The sequence below is a fragment of the Rhinatrema bivittatum genome, chromosome 2 (assembly GCF_901001135.1).
Source record: "Rhinatrema bivittatum chromosome 2, aRhiBiv1.1, whole genome shotgun sequence".
NCBI lineage: Eukaryota > Metazoa > Chordata > Amphibia > Gymnophiona > Rhinatrematidae > Rhinatrema > Rhinatrema bivittatum.
In genome coordinates this window covers 3,084,471-3,107,128 of record NC_042616.1, presented here as the reverse complement: position 1 = coordinate 3,107,128, position 22,658 = coordinate 3,084,471, and the positions used below count along the sequence as shown (strand labels likewise).

Genomic DNA, 22,658 nt, shown 5'->3' with positions numbered 1-22,658 from the left:
TAATACTGGGATGCTTCCAATCCCCTCTCCGAAACTGGTGCACCTGACCACTGTAAGGGAGCGCGCACTATCAGTGGCAAGCCCCGCTCTTTGGAACAACTTACCAGCAGAGTTATGGATGGAACCCACGGCTCAAACATTCAAAAAAACTCTTACGACATGGCTCTTTCAAAAAGCCTTTTCACCATTGTCCTAACGCCTACCAATCTCTGACCCTAAGAAGAATATCTGTCCACCCATAGAAAGCCCAGGAACGCACTCCATTGATCCTCATTTATAATGCTCCTAGTAACATCTAGTTTTACGTTAATACAGTTATTGTTGAATCTAAGTTATCCTGCAAGAAAGAACTTGAAGACTGAAACCTCCCTAACACTTTTGATACTCTTTACTCTTTGATACTGCTCTTAGTAGCAAGCATTGTTACGTTAATTCAGTTAATGTTGATTCTAAGTTACACTGTAAAAAGCAACAGGAAAACAATGCTCTTCCTAGTACCACTTCTTCCTTGTAAACCGATGTGATATGTCAGATCGAATGGAGGGTCCATCGTCCCGGCTTCGGCTTGTGCTTCCTGCGGCCCAGTCAAAACCCTGTCCCCGGAGTTGACTGAGGAGCCGGCTGGGACTTGGGAGCTCTCTGGAACAGCCGCAGAAGCTCTGATGGTGCTGACAGGCTTGAGGAGGCAGAGAACAGTACTTCCTTTGGTGAAAGAAAGACTTCCTGGGCTCCAGTCTAGACGGCCTCCTGGATGAGGACGATGGGTTTGGAGTACTAGCAGAGAGTTGTTGGATGGTTTTATGGTGGTTCCGAAGCTTGGCTACAGCATCCCTCACCCTATCTCCGAAAAGGTTCTCTCCAGTGTATGGCACGTCAGCGAGTTTTTCCTGTACCTCCGGTCGGAGATTCAAGGCCCGCAGCCATGCCAGTTTGTTCACGCCGATTCCTGCTGCAGAGACTCTCGATGAAATCTTGAAAACATCGTAGGTCACACGGACCTCGTATTTTCTGCATTTTAGACCCTTGTGCACCAGTGACATGGGGGTGACTTGCTGCTGTTGAGGCAGCTGCTCAGCCACCTCCTGCCCCTGCTTCCAGATGTTCTACGAATACTGGTTCATATAGAGCTGGTAAGCAGCGATGCGGGCAATAAGCACAGTGCTTTGGAACACTTTCCTCTCAAAAGCGTCCATCGATCAGTGGTCCTTCCCTGGGGGCGCAGAGGAGTGGGTCCGAGAGCGCTTGGCCCTCTTGAGAGTGGATTTGACCCATCACTGACTGGTGAGATAGCTGACACTTATCAAATCCAGCAGCCTTCTGGATGAGGTAGACTCCGTCCGCCTTCTTGTTAATGGGAGGCACTGTGAGGGGTTGTTCCCTTACCATCAGCAGCAACTTCTTAATGATCTCATTTACCATGACCGCCACGATTTCCTTAGGAGGCTCCATGAAATGGAGGATCTCAAGATTTTGTACCTGGCATCCTCCTCAGTCAAAAGCCGAAAAGGGATTGTCTCTGCCATCACCCTCCCAAACTCTGTGAAAGTTAAGTCCTCAGGCGGAGACTTCCTTCACTTGTCTGGAGGAGAAGAGTCTGATTGGAGACCATCAGAGTCCTCAGAGGAGGACCCCGGATTATTTCCCCCAGAGTTCATAGGGACCCTCATTCTCACTGTATGCTACATGGATGGGGCCTAGGTGCTCAGCCTATGTCCAAATGTGCAGGCACCAGTAGAACTGGACAGAGCGCTGCAGGCCTCGGCATCTCTGCCCGCCTCAGAGCAGCTTCCTCCTCAGAGGAACTGGCAACGACCACCGTATCGATAGGGTGAGACCTCAGTCCCCCTGATGTTTCCCCAGGGTTGGTAACGTATCGTTGAGCTTCTCCAGAAGTGGTACGAGGATGGGCTCCAGTGCCATCGGTGCCACATAACCAAAGTCTTGTAGTGCCGCCTACAAGTTCCGGTACTCCAGTTCCTTCTCGAATGCTGCGAATGCCAACATCGATTGAGAGGAAGGAGGGGTGGCCAGATCTTCCTCAGATCCATGAGGCAATTGGCACTAGGACCAGTGCAGACTGTTGCGGACCCTGGACATCGATAGAGGATGGGCACTCCTCATCATGGGGCTGCTTTGGGAGTAACAAGGCAAAAGCCGGTGCAACCCCTTGCCCAGTATCATGCATCAACGGAGACCGGCGCTGATGCTTCTTAGGCTTCCCTCGATACTCTGCCCAATCTTTCCTAGGTGCCAAGGTCAAAGACAACAAACCCAGCGTCCTCGGCCTGGAGGAGATTGACAACGGTCGGTCTCTGATGTTCCTATCCACCAGGGACATCGACAGAACTGACGGTCCCGCCGATGTCGATGGTGTGGTGTTCATCAGTGCAGTTCAGAGGTCCTTCGATGCTGATGCCGATGCCTCAGACTTCTTCGGCCCAAAGAGCTGATCCATCTTGTTGAGTCAAAGCAGACATCCCTTCAGGGTCATCTGGGCAGACAAGTGGCAACCCCGGACATCATGCGATACCTCCAGGCAGAGGGTGCACATCTCATGAAGATCAGTGACAGACATGGTCCTCGGGCACTGGGGGCATCGGCAAAAACCGGACATGGCCATGATGGCACAAAACAAAAGGGTCATAAGTTGAAAGCATAGGCGACAGGTGGCGATGGCAGGTAGGCTCCAAGGTACTGCCACCTCAGGGGGGAATCAATCACTAAAGAAACTTACCCTAAACGCCGAAAACCCTGACTGAGGACATTTATGGAAAGGCACTGAGAGGGACCCGGTGATGGGTGGTAGAGAAAACAGAAAAACGCAAAGAAAAGTTTTCCACAAGGCAAAAAAGCCAAAGTAAGCTCAAACACACAATGAGGCTTTACAGTTCCACCGAAAAAAAAAGAGAGACTGAAGAGGGACCCCAAGTGCAGGTGTGTTACAGGGCAGGCTGGGCGTGCCTGGTGAAAGTTCTAGATAAGAGCTCCATCTGATGTCACCCGTGGGTGAGGACCACCTTCCTGCGTGTCCGTGGAGAACGTGACTCACCCACGTTCACAGCACATGAGCAGCAGAGGTGAGATGAGTACACAAAGGGGCATAAAGTGACTCACCAAAGGTCATATAACATGAGCAGAGGGCGTCACTGAGAGGGGAGGATCACCTTGCTGGTGGCTGAACAGAATTGGAAAGCCCTGCTTGGAGAAATTGTAGAACTTAAACGTTTTGGGGAGAAGTAAACTATTGGGGTATATTCTTTAGTGAGTTGTTTGTCTGCCTTAAATAGCTAATCAGAAGGTAGGCAAAAACCAGGAATTTGTGTTTGTCACATGTATGATTATTTACCCACCGGTGAGAAGTTGTACATGTGCATGCGATGCAAAGAGCTCCTGGCTCTCAGAGAACGAGTCCGATCTCTGGAGGCTAGAGTGGCAGACCTGGAGGAGCTGAGGCAGACAGAGAGGTATATACATGAGACCTTCAGGGACATAGTCACGTCCCAACTTCAGACTGGCAGCCCTGGTGCTGCCTTGGAGGAAGAAGGTCTCATGATGGGAGAGCACCAACCAGGTGTAGCAGGAAAGGATCCTGTAGCAAGGACCTGCTCTCCAGGTGATGCATTGTCCTTTCGTACTGAGGATATCTCCCCAAGGCCTACTGCCCAGAAGTGAAGGGTTAGGTCGGCCGTCATGGTTGGTGATTCGATTATTAGGAATGTAGATAGCAGAGTGGCTGGTGGAAGTGAGGACCGCCTGGTAACTTGCCTACCTGGTGCGAAGGTGGCGGACCTCACGCATCACCTAGATAGGATTTTAGACAGTGCTGGGGAGGAGCCGGCTGTCGTGGTACATGTGGGCACCAATGACATAGGAAAATGTGGGAGGGAGGTTCTGGAAGCCAAATTTAGGCTCTTAGGTAGAAAGCTTAAATCCAGAACCTCCAGGGTAGCATTCTCTGAAATGCTCCCTGTTTCACGCGCAGGTCACCAGAGGCAGGCAGAGCTCCGGAGTCTCAATGCCTGGATGAGACGATGGTGCAAGGAAGAGGGATTCAGTTTTGTGAGGAACTGGGGAACCTTTTGGGGAAGGGGGAGTCTCTTCCGAAGGGATGGGCTCCACCTTAACCAGGGTGGAACCAGACTGCTGGCGCTAACCTTTAAAAAGGAGATAGAGCAGCTTTTAAACTAGAAGAAAGGGGAAAGCCGACAGTCGCTCAGCAGCACATGGTTCAGAGAGAGGTATCTTTAAAGGATGTTTTCTAACGAACCGCGGTATATAAAAATCCTTAAATAAAAAAAATAAACTAAAATAAATCAGTTATTTACACTCTCAGATTTTAGAAGGACCAGGGGGAATTCCATGAAGTTAGCAAGTAGCACATTTAAAACAAATCAAAGAAATTATTTTCTACTCAGCACATAGTTCAGCTTTGGTATTCATTGCCAGAGGATGTGGTTATGGCAGTTAGGGAAAATGGGTTTAAAAACTGTTTGGATAAGTTCCTAGAGGAAAAATCCATAAACTACTATTGATCCATAAGCATTAGTAGCTTCTGATCTATCAAATGTTTAGGTACTTGCCGGGTATTTGTGAACTGGATTGGCCACTGTTGGAAACAGGATACTGGGCTTGATGGACCCTTGCTCTGACGACTATGGTATCTCTTATTTCCTTATGATTAGTAAACACGAGGAATAAAATGACTTGTGCAAGGTCCAATGACCTCAGTGCCAGAGCTGAGTTTAGTACACAAAAGGGGATATTGTGAGTCACCTAAGGTCACGTGACATCAGTAGCAGGGCTGAGATTAGTACAGGATACAGGGGGATAAAGTGACTCCCCAAAGGTCACCTGACATCAGTAGCAGGGCTGAGATTAGTACAGGATACAGGGGGATAAAGTGACTCCCCAAAGGTCACCTGACATCAGCAGCAGGGCTGAGATTAGTACAGGATACAGGGGGATAAAGTGACTTCCCAAAGGTCACGTGACATCAGTAGCAGGGCTGAGATTAGTACAGGATACAGGGGGATAAAGTGACTCCCCAAAGGTCACCTGACATCAGTAGCAGGGCTGAGATTAGTACAGGATACAGGGGGATAAAGTGACTCCCCAAAGGTCACGTGACATCAGTAGCAGGGCTGAGGTTAGTACAGGATACAGGGGGATAAAGTGACTCCCCAAAGGTCACGTGACATCAGTAGCAGGGCTGAGATTAGTACAGGATACAGGGGATAAAGTGACTCCCCAAAGGTCACGTGACATCAGTAGCAGGGCTGAGATTAGTACAGGATACAGGGGATAAAGTGACTCCCCAAAGGTCACCTGACATCAGTAGCAGGGCTGAGATTAGTACAGGATACAGGGGGATAAAGTGACTCCCCAAAGGTCACGTGACATCAGTAGCAGGGCTGAGATTAGTACAGGATACAGGGGGATAAAGTGACTCCCCAAAGGTCACGTGACATCAGTAGCAGGGCTGAGATTAGTACAGGATACAGGGGATAAAGTGACTCCCCAAAGGTCACGTGACATCAGTAGCAGGGCTGAGATTAGTACAGGATACAGGGGGATAAAGTGACTCCCCAAAGGTCACGTGACATCAGCAGCAGGGCTGAGATTAGTACAGGATACAGGGGATAAAGTGACTCCCCAAAGGTCACCTGACATCAGTAGCAGGGCTGAGATTAGTACAGGATACAGGGGGATAAAGTGACTCCCCAAAGGTCACGTGACATCAGCAGCAGGGCTGAGATTAGTACAGGATACAGGGGGATAAAGTGACTCCCCAAAGGTCACCTGACATCAGTAGCAGGGCTGAGATTAGTACAGGATACAGGGGGATAAAGTGACTCCCCAAAGGTCACGTGACATCAGCAGCAGGGCTGAGATTAGTACAGGATACAGGGGATAAAGTGACTCCCCAAAGGTCACGTGACATCAGTAGCAGGGCTGAGATTAGTACAGGATACAGGAGGATAAAGTGACTCCCCAAAGGTCACGTGACATCAGTAGCAGGGCTGAGATTAGTACAGGATACAGGAGGATAAAGTGACTCCCCAAAGGTCACCTGACATCAGTAGCAGGGCTGAGATTAGTACAGGATACAGGGGGATAAAGTGACTCCCCAAAGGTCACGTGACATCAGTAGCACTGCTGAGATTAGTACAGGATACAGGGGGATAAAGTGACTCCCCAAAGGTCACCTGACATCAGTAGCAGGGCTGAGATTAGTACAGGATACAGGGGGATAAAGTGACTCCCCAAAGGTCACGTGACATCAGTAGCAGGGCTGAGATTAGTACAGGATACAGGGGGATAAAGTGACTCCCCAAAGGTCACGTGACATCAGTAGCAGGGCTGAGATTAGTACAGGATACAGGGGATAAAGTGACTCCCCAAAGGTCACGTGACATCAGTAGCAGGGCTGAGATTAGTACAGGATACAGGGGGATAAAGTGACTCCCCAAAGGTCACCTGACATCAGTAGCAGGGCTGGGATTAGTACAGGATACAGGGGGATAAAGTGACTCCCCAAAGGTCACGTGACATCAGCAGCAGGGCTGAGATTAGTACAGGATACAGGGGATAAAGTGACTCCCCAAAGGTCACGTGACATCAGCAGCAGGGCTGAGATTAGTACAGGATACAGGGGGATAAAGTGACTTCCCAAAGGTCACCTGACATCAGTAGCAGGGCTGAGATTAGTACAGGATACAGGGGGATAAAGTGACTCCCCAAAGGTCACCTGACATCAGTAGCAGGGCTGAGATTAGTACAGGATACAGGGGGATAAAGTGACTCCCCAAAGGTCACCTGACATCAGTAGCAGGGCTGAGATTAGTACAGGATACAGGGGGATAAAGTGACTCCCCAAAGGTCACCTGACATCAGTAGCAGGGCTGAGGTTAGTACAGGATACAGGGGGATAAAGTGACTCCCCAAAGGTCACCTGACATCAGTAGCAGGGCTGAGGTTAGTACAGGATACAGGGGGATAAAGTGACTTCCCAAAGGTCACCTGACATCAGTAGCAGGGCTGAGGTTAGTACAGGATACAGGGGGATAAAGTGACTCCCCAAAGGTCACGTGACATCAGTAGCAGGGCTGAGATTAGTACAGGATACAGGGGATAAAGTGACTCCCCAAAGGTCACCTGACATCAGTAGCAGGGCTGAGATTAGTACAGGATACAGGGGGATAAAGTGACTCCCCAAAGGTCACCTGACATCACTAGCAGGGCTGAGATTAGTACAGGATACAGGGGGATAAAGTGACTCCCCAAAGGTCACCTGACATCAGTAGCAGGGCTGAGGTTAGTACAGGATACAGGAGGATAAAGTGACTCCCCAAAGGTCACATGACATCAGTAGCAGGGCTGGGATTAGTACAGGATACAGGAGGATAAAGTGACTCCCCAAAGGTCACCTGACATCAGTAGCAGGGCTGAGATTAGTACAGGATACAGGGGGATAAAGTGACTCCCCAAAGGTCACCTGACATCAGTAGCAGGGCTGAGGTTAGTACAGGATACAGGGGGATAAAGTGACTTCCCAAAGGTCACCTGACATCAGTAGCAGGGCTGAGGTTAGTACAGGATACAGGGGGATAAAGTGACTCCCCAAAGGTCACGTGACATCAGTAGCAGGGCTGAGATTAGTACAGGATACAGGGGGATAAAGTGACTTCCCAAAGGTCACCTGACATCAGTAGCAGGGCTGAGGTTAGTACAGGATACAGGGGGATAAAGTGACTTCCCAAAGGTCACGTGACATCAGTAGCAGGGCTGAGATTAGTACAGGATACAGGGGGATAAAGTGACTCCCCAAAGGTCACGTGACATCAGTAGCAGGGCTGAGATTAGTACAGGATACAGGGGGATAAAGTGACTCCCCAAAGGTCACGTGACATCAGCAGCAGGGCTGAGATTAGTACAGGATACAGGGGGATAAAGTGACTCCCCAAAGGTCACGTGACATCAGCAGCAGGGCTGAGGTTAGTACAGGATACAGGAGGATAAAGTGACTCCCCAAAGGTCACGTGACATCAGTAGCAGGGCTGAGATTAGTACAGGATACAGGGGGATAAAGTGACTCCCCAAAGGTCACATGACATCAGCAGCAGGGCCGAGATTAGTACAGGATACAGGAGGATAAAGTGACTCCCCAAAGGTCACATGACATCAGCAGCAGGGCCGAGATTAGTACAGGATACAGGAGGATAAAGTGACTCCCCAAAAGGTCACGTGACATCAGCAGCAGGGCCGAGATTAGTACAGGATACAGGGGGATAAAGTGACTTCCCAAAGGTCACCTGACATCAGTAGCAGGGCTGAGGTTAGTACAGGATACAGGGGGATAAAGTGACTCCCCAAAGGTCACCTGACATCAGTAGCAGGGCTGAGATTAGTACAGGATACAGGGGGATAAAGTGACTCCCCAAAGGTCACGTGACATCAGCAGCAGGGCTGAGATTAGTACAGGATACAGGGGGATAAAGTGACTCCCCAAAGGTCACCTGACATCAGTAGCAGGGCTGAGATTAGTACAGGATACAGGGGGATAAAGTGACTTCCCAAAGGTCACGTGACATCAGTAGCAGGGCTGAGATTAGTACAGGATACAGGGGGATAAAGTGACTTCCCAAAGGTCACGTGACATCAGTAGCAGGGCTGAGATTAGTACAGGATACAGGGGGATAAAGTGACTCCCCAAAGGTCACCTGACATCAGTAGCAGGGCTGAGATTAGTACAGGATACAGGGGGATAAAGTGACTTCCCAAAGGTCACCTGACATCAGTAGCAGGGCTGAGATTAGTACAGGATACAGGGGGATAAAGTGACTTCCCAAAGGTCACGTGACATCAGTAGCAGGGCTGAGATTAGTACAGGATACAGGGGATAAAGTGACTCCCCAAAGGTCACGTGACATCAGTAGCAGGGCTGAGATTAGTACAGGATACAGGAGGATAAAGTGACTCCCCAAAGGTCACATGACATCAGCAGCAGGGCCGAGATTAGTACAGGATACAGGAGGATAAAGTGACTCCCCAAAAGGTCACGTGACATCAGCAGCAGGGCCGAGATTAGTACAGGATACAGGGGGATAAAGTGACTTCCCAAAGGTCACGTGACATCAGTAGCAGGGCTGAGATTAGTACAGGATACAGGGGGATAAAGTGACTCCCCAAAGGTCACGTGACATCAGCAGCAGGGCTGAGATTAGTACAGGATACAGGGGGATAAAGTGACTCCCCAAAGGTCACGTGACATCAGCAGCAGGGCTGAGATTAGTACAGGATACAGGGGGATAAAGTGACTCCCCAAAGGTCACGTGACATCAGTAGCAGGGCTGAGATTAGTACAGGATACAGGGGGATAAAGTGACTCCCAAAGGTCACGTGACATCAGCAGCAGGGCTGAGATTAGTACAGGATACAGGGGGATAAAGTGACTCCCCAAAGGTCACGTGACATCAGTAGCAGGGCTGAGGTTAGTACAGGATACAGGGGGATAAAGTGACTTCAAAGGTCACGTGACATCAGTAGCAGGGCTGAGATTAGTACAGGATACAGGGGGATAAAGTGACTCCCCAAAGGTCACGTGACATCAGTAGCAGGGCTGAGATTAGTACAGGATACAGGGGGATAAAGTGACTCCCCAAAGGTCACGTGACATCAGTAGCAGGGCTGAGATTAGTACAGGATACAGGGGGATAAAGTGACTCCCCAAAGGTCACCTGACATCAGTAGCAGGGCTGAGATTAGTACAGGATACAGGGGGATAAAGTGACTCCCCAAAGGTCACGTGACATCAGCAGCAGGGCCGAGATTAGTACAGGATACAGGGGATAAAGTGACTTCCCAAAGGTCACCTGACATCAGTAGCAGGGCTGAGATTAGTACAGGATACAGGGGATAAAGTGACTCCCCAAAGGTCACGTGACATCAGTAGCAGGGCTGAGATTAGTACAGGATACAGGGGGATAAAGTGACTCCCCAAAGGTCACGTGACATCAGTAGCAGGGCTGAGATTAGTACAGGATACAGGGGGATAAAGTGACTCCCCAAAGGTCACCTGACATCAGTAGCAGGGCTGAGATTAGTACAGGATACAGGGGGATAAAGTGACTCCCCAAAGGTCACCTGACATCAGTAGCAGGGCTGAGGTTAGTACAGGATACAGGGGGATAAAGTGACTCCCCAAAGGTCACCTGACATCAGTAGCAGGGCTGAGGTTAGTACAGGATACAGGGGGATAAAGTGACTTCCCAAAGGTCACCTGACATCAGTAGCAGGGCTGAGGTTAGTACAGGATACAGGGGGATAAAGTGACTCCCCAAAGGTCACGTGACATCAGTAGCAGGGCTGAGATTAGTACAGGATACAGGGGGATAAAGTGACTCCCCAAAGGTCACCTGACATCAGTAGCAGGGCTGAGATTAGTACAGGATACAGGGGGATAAAGTGACTCCCCAAAGGTCACCTGACATCACTAGCAGGGCTGAGATTAGTACAGGATACAGGGGGATAAAGTGACTCCCCAAAGGTCACCTGACATCAGTAGCAGGGCTGAGGTTAGTACAGGATACAGGGGGATAAAGTGACTCCCCAAAGGTCACCTGACATCAGTAGCAGGGCTGAGGTTAGTACAGGATACAGGGGGATAAAGTGACTTCCCAAAGGTCACCTGACATCAGTAGCAGGGCTGAGGTTAGTACAGGATACAGGGGGATAAAGTGACTCCCCAAAGGTCACGTGACATCAGTAGCAGGGCTGAGATTAGTACAGGATACAGGGGGATAAAGTGACTTCCCAAAGGTCACCTGACATCAGTAGCAGGGCTGAGGTTAGTACAGGATACAGGGGGATAAAGTGACTTCCCAAAGGTCACGTGACATCAGTAGCAGGGCTGAGATTAGTACAGGATACAGGGGGATAAAGTGACTCCCCAAAGGTCACGTGACATCAGTAGCAGGGCTGAGATTAGTACAGGATACAGGGGGATAAAGTGACTCCCCAAAGGTCACGTGACATCAGTAGCAGGGCTGAGATTAGTACAGGATACAGGAGGATAAAGTGACTCCCCAAAGGTCACGTGACATCAGTAGCAGGGCTGAGATTAGTACAGGATACAGGGGGATAAAGTGACTTCCCAAAGGTCACCTGACATCAGTAGCAGGGCTGAGGTTAGTACAGGATACAGGGGGATAAAGTGACTCCCCAAAGGTCACCTGACATCAGTAGCAGGGCTGAGGTTAGTACAGGATACAGGGGGATAAAGTGACTCCCCAAAGGTCACGTGACATCAGTAGCAGGGCTGAGATTAGTACAGGATACAGGGGGATAAAGTGACTCCCCAAAGGTCACGTGACATCAGCAGCAGGGCTGGGATTAGTACAGGATACAGGAGGATAAAGTGACTCCCCAAAGGTCACGTGACATCAGTAGCAGGGCTGAGATTAGTACAGGATACAGGGGATAAAGTGACTCCCCAAAGGTCACCTGACATCAGTAGCAGGGCTGAGATTAGTACAGGATACAGGGGATAAAGTGACTCCCCAAAGGTCACGTGACATCAGTAGCAGGGCTGAGGTTAGTACAGGATACAGGGGGATAAAGTGACTTCCCAAAGGTCACCTGACATCAGTAGCAGGGCTGAGATTAGTACAGGATACAGGGGGATAAAGTGACTCCCCAAAGGTCACGTGACATCAGCAGCAGGGCTGAGATTAGTACAGGATACAGGGGGATAAAGTGACTTCCCAAAGGTCACGTGACATCAGTAGCAGGGCTGAGATTAGTACAGGATACAGGGGGATAAAGTGACTCCACAAAGGTCACGTGACATCAGTAGCAGGGCTGAGATTAGTACAGGATACAGGAGGATAAAGTGACTCCCCAAAGGTCACGTGACATCAGCAGCAGGGCTGAGATTAGTACAGGATACAGGGGGATAAAGTGACTTCCCAAAGGTCACGTGACATCAGTAGCAGGGCTGAGATTAGTACAGGATACAGGGGGATAAAGTGACTCCCCAAAGGTCACGTGACATCAGTAGCAGGGCTGAGATTAGTACAGGATACAGGGGGATAAAGTGACTCCCCAAAGGTCACGTGACATCAGTAGCAGGGCTGAGATTAGTACAGGATACAGGGGGATAAAGTGACTCCCCAAAGGTCACGTGACATCAGTAGCAGGGCTGAGATTAGTACAGGATACAGGGGGATAAAGTGACTCCCCAAAGGTCACGTGACATCAGTAGCAGGGCTGAGATTAGTACAGGATACAGGGGGATAAAGTGACTCCCAAAGGTCACCTGACATCAGTAGCAGGGCTGAGATTAGTACAGGATACAGGGGGATAAAGTGACTCCCCAAAGGTCACCTGACATCAGTAGCAGGGCTGAGATTAGTACAGGATACAGGGGGATAAAGTGACTCCCCAAAGGTCACCTGACATCAGTAGCAGGGCTGAGATTAGTACAGGATACAGGAGGATAAAGTGACTCCCCAAAGGTCACCTGACATCAGTAGCAGGGCTGAGATTAGTACAGGATACAGGGGGATAAAGTGACTCCCCAAAGGTCACGTGACATCAGTAGCAGGGCTGAGATTAGTACAGGATACAGGGGGATAAAGTGACTCCCCAAAGGTCACGTGACATCAGTAACAGGGCTGAGATTAGTACAGGATACAGGGGGATAAAGTGACTCCCCAAAGGTCACCTGACATCAGTAGCAGGGCTGAGGTTAGTACAGGATACAGGGGGATAAAGTGACTTCCCAAAGGTCACGTGACATCAGTAGCAGGGCTGAGGTTAGTACAGGATACAGGGGGATAAAGTGACTTCCCAAAGGTCACCTGACATCAGTAGCAGGGCTGAGGTTAGTACAGGATACAGGGGGATAAAGTGACTCCCCAAAGGTCACCTGACATCAGCAGCAGGGCTGAGATTAGTACAGGATACAGGGGGATAAAGTGACTTCCCAAAGGTCACCTGACATCAGTAGCAGGGCTGAGATTAGTACAGGATACAGGAGGATAAAGTGACTCCCCAAAGGTCACGTGACATCAGCAGCAGGGCTGAGATTAGTACAGGATACAGGAGGATAAAGTGACTCCCCAAAGGTCACGTGACATCAGTAGCAGGGCTGAGATTAGTACAGGATACAGGGGGATAAAGTGACTCCCCAAAGGTCACCTGACATCAGTAGCAGGGCTGAGATTAGTACAGGATACAGGGGATAAAGTGACTCCCCAAAGGTCACGTGACATCAGTAGCAGGGCTGAGGTTAGTACAGGATACAGGGGGATAAAGTGACTTCCCAAAGGTCACGTGACATCAGTAGCAGGGCTGAGATTAGTACAGGATACAGGGGGATAAAGTGACTCCCCAAAGGTCACGTGACATCAGTAGCAGGGCTGAGATTAGTACAGGATACAGGGGGATAAAGTGACTCCCCAAAGGTCACGTGACATCAGTAGCAGGGCTGAGATTAGTACAGGATACAGGGGGATAAAGTGACTCCCCAAAGGTCACGTGACATCAGTAGCAGGGCTGAGATTAGTACAGGATACAGGGGGATAAAGTGACTCCCCAAAGGTCACATGACATCAGCAGCAGGGCCGAGATTAGTACAGGATACAGGGGATAAAGTGACTCCCCAAAGGTCACGTGACATCAGTAGCAGGGCTGAGATTAGTACAGGATACAGGGGGATAAAGTGACTCCCCAAAGGTCACGTGACATCAGTAGCAGGGCTGAGATTAGTACAGGATACAGGGGGATAAAGTGACTCCCCAAAGGTCACGTGACATCAGTAACAGGGCTGAGATTAGTACAGGATACAGGGGGATAAAGTGACTCCCCAAAGGTCACCTGACATCAGTAGCAGGGCTGAGGTTAGTACAGGATACAGGGGGATAAAGTGACTTCCCAAAGGTCACGTGACATCAGTAGCAGGGCTGAGGTTAGTACAGGATACAGGGGGATAAAGTGACTTCCCAAAGGTCACCTGACATCAGTAGCAGGGCTGAGGTTAGTACAGGATACAGGGGGATAAAGTGACTCCCCAAAGGTCACCTGACATCAGCAGCAGGGCTGAGATTAGTACAGGATACAGGGGGATAAAGTGACTTCCCAAAGGTCACCTGACATCAGTAGCAGGGCTGAGATTAGTACAGGATACAGGAGGATAAAGTGACTCCCCAAAGGTCACGTGACATCAGCAGCAGGGCTGAGATTAGTACAGGATACAGGAGGATAAAGTGACTCCCCAAAGGTCACGTGACATCAGCAGCAGGGCTGAGATTAGTACAGGATACAGGAGGATAAAGTGACTCCCCAAAGGTCACCTGACATCAGTAGCAGGGCTGAGATTAGTACAGGATACAGGAGGATAAAGTGACTCCCCAAAGGTCACGTGACATCAGCAGCAGGGCTGAGATTAGTACAGGATACAGGAGGATAAAGTGACTCCCCAAAGGTCACCTGACATCAGTAGCAGGGCTGAGATTAGTACAGGATACAGGGGGATAAAGTGACTTCCCAAAGGTCACCTGACATCAGTAGCAGGGCTGAGGTTAGTACAGGATACAGGGGGATAAAGTGACTCCCCAAAGGTCACGTGACATCAGCAGCAGGGCTGAGATTAGTACAGGATACAGGGGGATAAAGTGACTCCCCAAAGGTCACGTGACATCAGTAGCAGGGCTGAGATTAGTACAGGATACAGGAGGATAAAGTGACTCCCCAAAGGTCACGTGACATCAGTAGCAGGGCTGAGATTAGTACAGGATACAGGGGGATAAAGTGACTCCCCAAAGGTCACCTGACATCAGTAGCAGGGCTGAGGTTAGTACAGGATACAGGGGGATAAAGTGACTTCCCAAAGGTCACGTGACATCAGTAGCAGGGCTGAGGTTAGTACAGGATACAGGGGGATAAAGTGACTTCCCAAAGGTCACCTGACATCAGTAGCAGGGCTGAGGTTAGTACAGGATACAGGGGGATAAAGTGACTCCCCAAAGGTCACCTGACATCAGCAGCAGGGCTGAGATTAGTACAGGATACAGGGGGATAAAGTGACTTCCCAAAGGTCACCTGACATCAGTAGCAGGGCTGAGATTAGTACAGGATACAGGGGGATAAAGTGACTCCCAAAGGTCACCTGACATCAGTAGCAGGGCTGAGGTTAGTACAGGATACAGGGGGATAAAGTGACTTCCCAAAGGTCACGTGACATCAGTAGCAGGGCTGAGGTTAGTACAGGATACAGGGGGATAAAGTGACTTCCCAAAGGTCACGTGACATCAGTAGCAGGGCTGAGATTAGTACAGGATACAGGGGGATAAAGTGACTCCCCAAAGGTCACGTGACATCAGTAGCAGGGCTGAGATTAGTACAGGATACAGGGGGATAAAGTGACTCCCCAAAGGTCACGTGACATCAGTAGCAGGGCCGAGATTAGTACAGGATACAGGGGGATAAAGTGACTCCCCAAAGGTCACGTGACATCAGTAGCAGGGCCGAGATTAGTACAGGATACAGGGGGATAAAGTGACTCCCCAAAGGTCACGTGACATCAGTAGCAGGGCTGAGATTAGTACAGGATACAGGGGGATAAAGTGACTCCCCAAAGGTCACCTGACATCAGTAGCAGGGCTGAGATTAGTACAGGATACAGGGGGATAAAGTGACTCCCCAAAGGTCACGTGACATCAGTAGCAGGGCTGAGATTAGTACAGGATACAGGGGGATAAAGTGACTTCCCAAAGGTCACCTGACATCAGCAGCAGGGCTGAGATTAGTACAGGATACAGGGGGATAAAGTGACTCCCCAAAGGTCACGTGACATCAGCAGCAGGGCTGAGATTAGTACAGGATACAGGGGGATAAAGTGACTCCCCAAAGGTCACGTGACATCAGTAGCAGGGCTGAGATTAGTACAGGATACAGGGGGATAAAGTGACTCCCCAAAGGTCACGTGACATCAGTAGCAGGGCTGAGATTAGTACAGGATACAGGGGGATAAAGTGACTCCCCAAAGGTCACCTGACATCAGCAGCAGGGCTGAGATTAGTACAGGATACAGGGGGATAAAGTGACTCCCCAAAGGTCACCTGACATCAGTAGCAGGGCTGGGATTAGTACAGGATACAGGGGGATAAAGTGACTCCCCAAAGGTCACCTGACATCAGTAGCAGGGCTGAGATTAGTACAGGATACAGGGGGATAAAGTGACTCAGTCTATAAATACTGCCCCGACCCTCTCCTGCTTCAGAAGGACACAGGCAGACACTGCCCTAATTGCCTCACGCTTCAGAGTTGAATACAGACACACACCCCCCTGCTTCAGAGAGAATATATTCACCCCCCCACCCCATCCATTCTCCTCAACGATGAGAGGCAGACACTCACCACCAGAAGGCAATGACCATCCCCTGCTGGCTGACCTTTGCTCTCCGGACTCTGCTGAGGGGAAGGCTCGGGCTTTGGTACCTGTTGTGCCTTTTCTTGAAAATCTTTCCGATCATTGGCAATTCTCTGCATCACCAGCTCACGCTCCTGGGGGAATTAAAAAAGTCCAGGAAAGAAGAAAAGAGACAAAAAAGATTGAAGTCTGAACTTAGTGAGACTCCTCCAACATAGGCAGCAATAGTGCAAGCTTCCCTCACACAAAAGACACTCACACGCACACTCTCTCACACACACCCTCTCACACACACCCTCTCACACACACCCTCTCACACCCTTCCCACAGAACAAGGTAAGCAGTGGCAGCAGCAGTGAAAACTTCCCTCACACATACAGGAAAATTGGTTCTTACCTGATAATTTTCGTTCCTGTAATATCACAGATCAGTCCAGCAGATGGAGACAGAGATCAAAACTTTGAGGCAGCGCTACAGTCCCTCAGGATTGAACTGTACCCAAGCTAAAGAGTAGAGACCATCACCCTAACTTTCAGGGTGAACAGGAAACTCAGAGTTGGACTCCCCCTGACCAGGAGTCCCTCATGCTTCCAGAAAAACAGCGATAACCACATAACACAAAAACTTATTCACAATGTGTAAAGTTTCTGCAATTAATACCAGGACATTCAGTCTTTCCGCAGTAAAACCAGGATGGGTCCTGGACTGATCTGTGGTATAGGAACAAACATTAGCAGGTAAGAACCAATTTTGCTTTTCTGTTCATCCCCAGATCAGTCCAGGCAAGTGGGATGTACCAAAGCACTCCTAAAGTGGACGGGATCCTGAGAGAACCACGCGCGCAGAACACTCTCACCAAAGGTTTGCATCTTCCTGTGTTCAACGTAAAATCGGTAATGCTTGGTGAATGTATAAAAGCGTTGGAGACACCACTGCCCTACATATATCTCCTGTGGAGATACCAAATGACGCTCTGACCAAGAGACTGCCTGTGACCTTGTAGAATTTGCTCGCAAGCCCATGGAGCATCCCACTCCCGGGGCATAAGCTGTTGAAGCATCTGATGGAGCGGAAACGTCCTGGTTGGGCACCGCAAGCCAGCCAGAACCGGATCAAACGTGTCTTGGGGCGAATCTGCCTGGGATATAACTGTTAGAGACCAGCTCCCCAGAGGGGAGGAGTTAGAAATCTCTTATAGATCTGCTCCCACAGAGGGGAGGAGTCAGTAATCTGTTATGAATCTGGCTGCTGGATACTCCCTTTGAAGGAGGAGTTAGCAATCTGATACGGAATCTGCCAAGGAGTTAGCAATCTGATAGAGGCCAGCTCCTCAGAGGGGAGGAGTTAGAAATCTGTTTTAGACCAGCTCCCCCAGAGGGGAGGAGTTAGCAATCTGATAGAGGCCAGCTCCTCAGAGGGGAGGAGTTAGAAATCTGTTATAGACCAGCTCCCCCAGAGGGGAGGAGTTAGCAATCTGATAGAGGCCAGCTCCTCAGAGGGGAGGAGTTAGAAATCTGTTATAGACCAGCTCCCCCAGAGGGGAGGAGTTAGCAATCTGATAGAGGCCAGCTCCTCAGAGGGGAGGAGTTAGAAATCTGTTATGAATCTGGCTGCTGGATACTTCCGTAGAAGGAGGAGTTAACAAGCTATAAGCGATCACCCCGCCAAGGGGTGAAGTAGCACTCTGTACGGATCTTACTAAGGAGTATCAATCTGTTAGTGCTCTGCTCCCCCAGAGGGAAGGAGTAGCAATCTGTTAGTGTTTTGTTCCTGTAGACAGATGAGCCAGCAACCCGTATGATCCCCACGGGGAGACAGCTATGTGATATGGATCAGCTTCCACAGAGAGAGGAGTAATGGTCTGATGTGGGTTGGCTCCCACAGAGTGGCAGATGATAATGCCGCTCTATTAGTGTAAGGAGTAACACTTAGAAGAAATAGTGAATCCCTGGGCCGATGGCAGATGACAGCGCCCTCAAGTGGAGATCCTGAGAGGGACCACCGGCTAGGCTGGAGTATAGAGACAAACACAGATAGTTCTTTATTAGACAGGAAGTATAACCACCAGAAGTGGCAGTAGTGAGCTGATGTGCCCGGCAGAGCTGAAGTCCCTCAGATACTGGAATTGTGATCTCTGGGTTGCTGAGCTGTAGAGAGAGACTATAGGTAGTGAGTAGACAGGGTATACTGGATACATCACCAGTAGTAGATGATACACTCACAATTGTAGATATCTGTAATGGCTTCTATGCAACAGAGAGTCTTCAGTATATTCAGGAACAGGAGCCGTAGGCGAGTACTGGTTTCCATAGGCAGTCTGGAATGAGAACTCACAATATCTGTGTATGGGATGACTTCTGGAATAGAAGAGAGGCTAGAGGAGATTTAGGAACGTAGACCCTCCTGGAGCAAGTTCCGGCTCCTATCTGTCAATCTGCAATAATAATCCCAAAGATATAGGTATGCAATATCTTCTGAGGAAGAAGAGAGTATGAGAAAGGAATTAGGAACATGGGCCCTCGTGGAGCGAGTACCGATTCCTATCTGCAATCTGTAATTACTCACTCACGATATCCGTACCTGCGATAACGTCTTAGACAGAAGGGAGTCTTCATGGATTAGGAACATGGGCCCTCGTGGAGCGAGTACCGATTCCTATCTGTAATCTGTAGTTAATTACTCACGATCTCCGTACCTGCGATAACGTCTTAGACAGAAGGGAGTCTTCAGAGATTAGGAACATGGGCCCTCATGGAGCGAGTACCGATTCCTATCTGCAATCTGTAATTACTCACTCACGATATCCGTACCTGCGATAACGTCTTAGACAGAAGGGAGTCTTCATGGATTAGGAACATGGGCCCTCGTGGAGCGAGTACCGATTCCTATCTGCAATCTGTAATTAATTACTCACGATCTCCGTACCTGCGATAACGTCTTAGACAGAAGGGAGCCTTAGCAATTAGGAACAGAGGCCCTTGTGGAGCGAGTACCGATTCCTATCTGCAATCTGTAATTACTCACTCACGATATCCGTACCTGCGATAACGTCTTAGACAGAAGGGAGTCTTCATGGATTAGGAACATGGGCCCTCGTGGAGCGAGTACCGATTCCTATCTGCAATCTGTAATTAATTACTCACGATCTCCGTACCTGCGATAACGTCTTAGACTGAAGGGAGCCTTAGCAATTAGGAACAGAGGCCCTTGTGGAGCGAGTACCGGTTCCTGTCTGCAATGGTAACTTACGATCTCCGTACCTGCAATAACGTCTTAGACTGAAGGGAGCCTTAGCGATTAGGAACAGAGGCCCTTGTGGAGCGAGTACCGATTCCTATCTGTAATAGGACTTGCTGTGTTCTCGTCTGCGATCGCCTCTAGGCAATAGGAGTCTTCGTGAGTCTTCGGGAACGTAGGCCCTCAAGGAGCGAGTACCGGATCCCGTCCAACAATCTGAAATCAAGAATAGAGAGAGCGGAGCCCCTGAGGAGCGGGTAGTCCTGGTAAGTTTGAAAAGGCCGAGCAGTGGAGAAAAGTTTCCCCTTGCTGACTCCGAGCGTAGTTGCAAGTAGTGTGGACTGCCGAAGCAAGTCCTGTTGGTAGTTCCTTGCTAACTCATTTGTAGTTAGCAAGGATGAAAATGGATGACGTCAGTCCGGGGGGGGGACGCCCCCGAGGTTCGCTCCCTTGCTGGTACAAACTCTGGAGCGCGCGCGCCCTTAAGTCATCAAGAACATGGCAGATCCACAGCGTCAAGCCAGCCCGGGGACACCGGGACCAATAGGGGGGGAGCATCTGTCCATCCGAGCCGAAGGGAGTCACCACAAAGGTAGAGAGGGTGGAGCGAGGGCGAGAAGAGGCACGAATGCAACAATAACAAGGCCCAGCTCCTTAAGAACAGAGGGAATGAGGGGCTCCAGCTCCTCCCTATAAAACAGATGGACCACTTTAGGGTCATCCCCATTTATTTATTTATTTATTTATTTATTTATTTATTTAAAAGCTTTTATATACCGATGTTCATGTACTGGTACATATCACGTCGGTTTACATAGAACCAAAGTTGGAACAATCGAACATTATATCAAACAAGAGGGTACAAATAACAGGTCTAACATCATGAGAAATTACAGCTAATGCTGAGAACTTATAGAGCTGAAGACGATTTAGGATTAAAATTAACATTATTATTACAAATAATAAATAAATAAACAACAAAGTCAGAGTTACAACCGACTTAATAAACATGGGTGAAGATTGAAGTAAGTGGAGCCAGACAGGAGAATTAAGGGCTACGGTGTCGTAGTTCTAACGTGATGGGGTATGAAATGCGTGAGTCAATCCCAAAGGGAGAGACCGTTAAGTGAAGGCTTTTGTAAAAAGCCAAGTTTTTAGCTTCTTTCTGAACGTTCGAGTACAGGTTTCTAGACGCAGGTCCGTGGGGAGGGCGTTCCGTAGAGTAGGGCTAGCAGTGGAGAAAGCTCGTTTCTTAAGGAGTGACTTGGCTGGAGGTGCATATAAAGTGCCGAAGTAGCTGGATCTGATAGGTCTTAGTGATGCGTGGGGACGAAGTGGGTCGCTTAGATCTAACGAAGTTTGATCTAAGCGACCCCATCAAAAGTCAGAGACTTCTCCGGATCATCATCCAGATTAATGCCGAGAAGAAAAGGGGCTGGGGACCCATCCGGGGGTGCAGGCCCCGCGGGGAGGGAGACTGCACGTCCTTGCGCAGTGCAGGACCCCGGATCTTACGTATCTGAACTGACCCTGAAGGTTCATGACGCCTGGGGACCTTACTGGGAGGGCCCACGAGGGAACCCTGAGAAAAAAGGGGTTCCTGCTGGGACAAACTAGCCAAAAAAAAGCTTTGTGCATTAAAAGCAGAAAACCTGGAGTACAGGAGTGCAGAGCTGGCACTTCCCCCACCGGGGGAGGGGGCTCCTCCACAGAAAAATCAGACAAATCGTCCCCAGGGTCCTCCAGGCACATTGCAGCGGGAGATCCCCTCCCCCAGCTGCCCGAATCTGAGCCCTGGCAGAGGTTTTCAAGATGGCCGCCGTTCCCGCGCCGACAGGGACTGGATCGGCAGGAAGCTGCTGCGAGGCGGGGACGCTTAACCCGCCCCGCAGGGCCCTGCCTGAGCTTCCTCGCGCTGTTCCCAAGGATCCCTCCCCCCAAGCGGGGAGGCACCGGGAACAAATTCCATCGCGGGATGGCCGCGTGGCTGACTCCCCGCAGACCGAGCAACATGCCTCACGTGGCATGGCTTCCGCGAAAACAGAGCAGACAGGCGCCCGAAAAAAGAAAAAAAAAACCCTCCGGAGCCTTCTGATTTTTTTTTGTTTGTTTTGTTTTAAAAGGAGAAGGGTATGGGGCGGGGTCACCTCCCACAGCACCTGCTACCTGGGGGGATGGTCCCACTGGAACCTAACAACCCCCTGGGAGGAAAACTGTTTCTTCTGTCCTGCAAAACTAAGACTGTTCCACTTCTTTTGGTTTTTTTTTGAAAACCCAAATGGGTCAGAACCGCAGGTTTTGCACCACCTCCATCTGCTGGAGACAGAGAAATACTGAAGAGACGCAGGCAGCACAAAGGGCTTAAGAGGGGGCACTCTCGAAGTTTTTCTCTGTCTCCATCTGCTGGAGACAGAGAAATACTGAGGGACTGCAGGTGGCACACTGGGTTATGTGCAGTGTCAGTGAGACTCTCTCTGTCTCCATCTGCTGGAAGGGAGGCAAAACCCAGCTGTCTGGACTGATCCGGGTACCTACAGGGAAAAGGTCAATTCAACTTATAAAGTTCCTCACTTATTCTTGCTCTAAACATTATTTTTAGATTTTAATAAGAATAAAGGAGATGCAAAGGTCATTGCTAAATATGATCCCCGCACTAGACAAATTATAATGAGGAAAACGCTGCAGTTTAAGCAATCCTTAGATTATGCATAATACCGCGATGCCAAGGATGAAGAATTAATGATGACTGATAGAAAACAGATATAACGCGGAGTCATCTCTGCTTGTGGTAACAAGTGAGCTGCCCTCGTACGTAACTGCGACTGGGACCTGGGTCGTGTTGACCTGCAAATTATTCATGATCCGAGACATCCCAAGATGAAACGATGAACCAAAATGCAGCAAGTGAAACTGATTGGTCAATATGAAATATTTTTTTTCTGAGCCACGATTTTGTAAGACATTAAAGAGTACGTAAGCCTGACCGTAT

The 22,658-nt window shown here is 49.5% G+C and overlaps 1 protein-coding gene across 1 annotated transcript in view; it reads right to left on the bottom strand.

Moving 5' to 3' along the window:
* The window catches only part of LOC115083435, a 132,019-nt gene extending 115,434 nt beyond the window's left edge, over window positions 1–16,585 (bottom strand). The window contains exon 1 of the mRNA XM_029587251.1: window positions 16,420–16,585. Coding sequence (XP_029443111.1) covers window positions 16,420–16,551 — 132 coding nt within the window. The 5' untranslated portion in view covers window positions 16,552–16,585. The remainder of the gene's footprint in view (window positions 1–16,419) is intronic.
* Window positions 16,586–22,658: the final 6,073 nt, after the last annotated feature.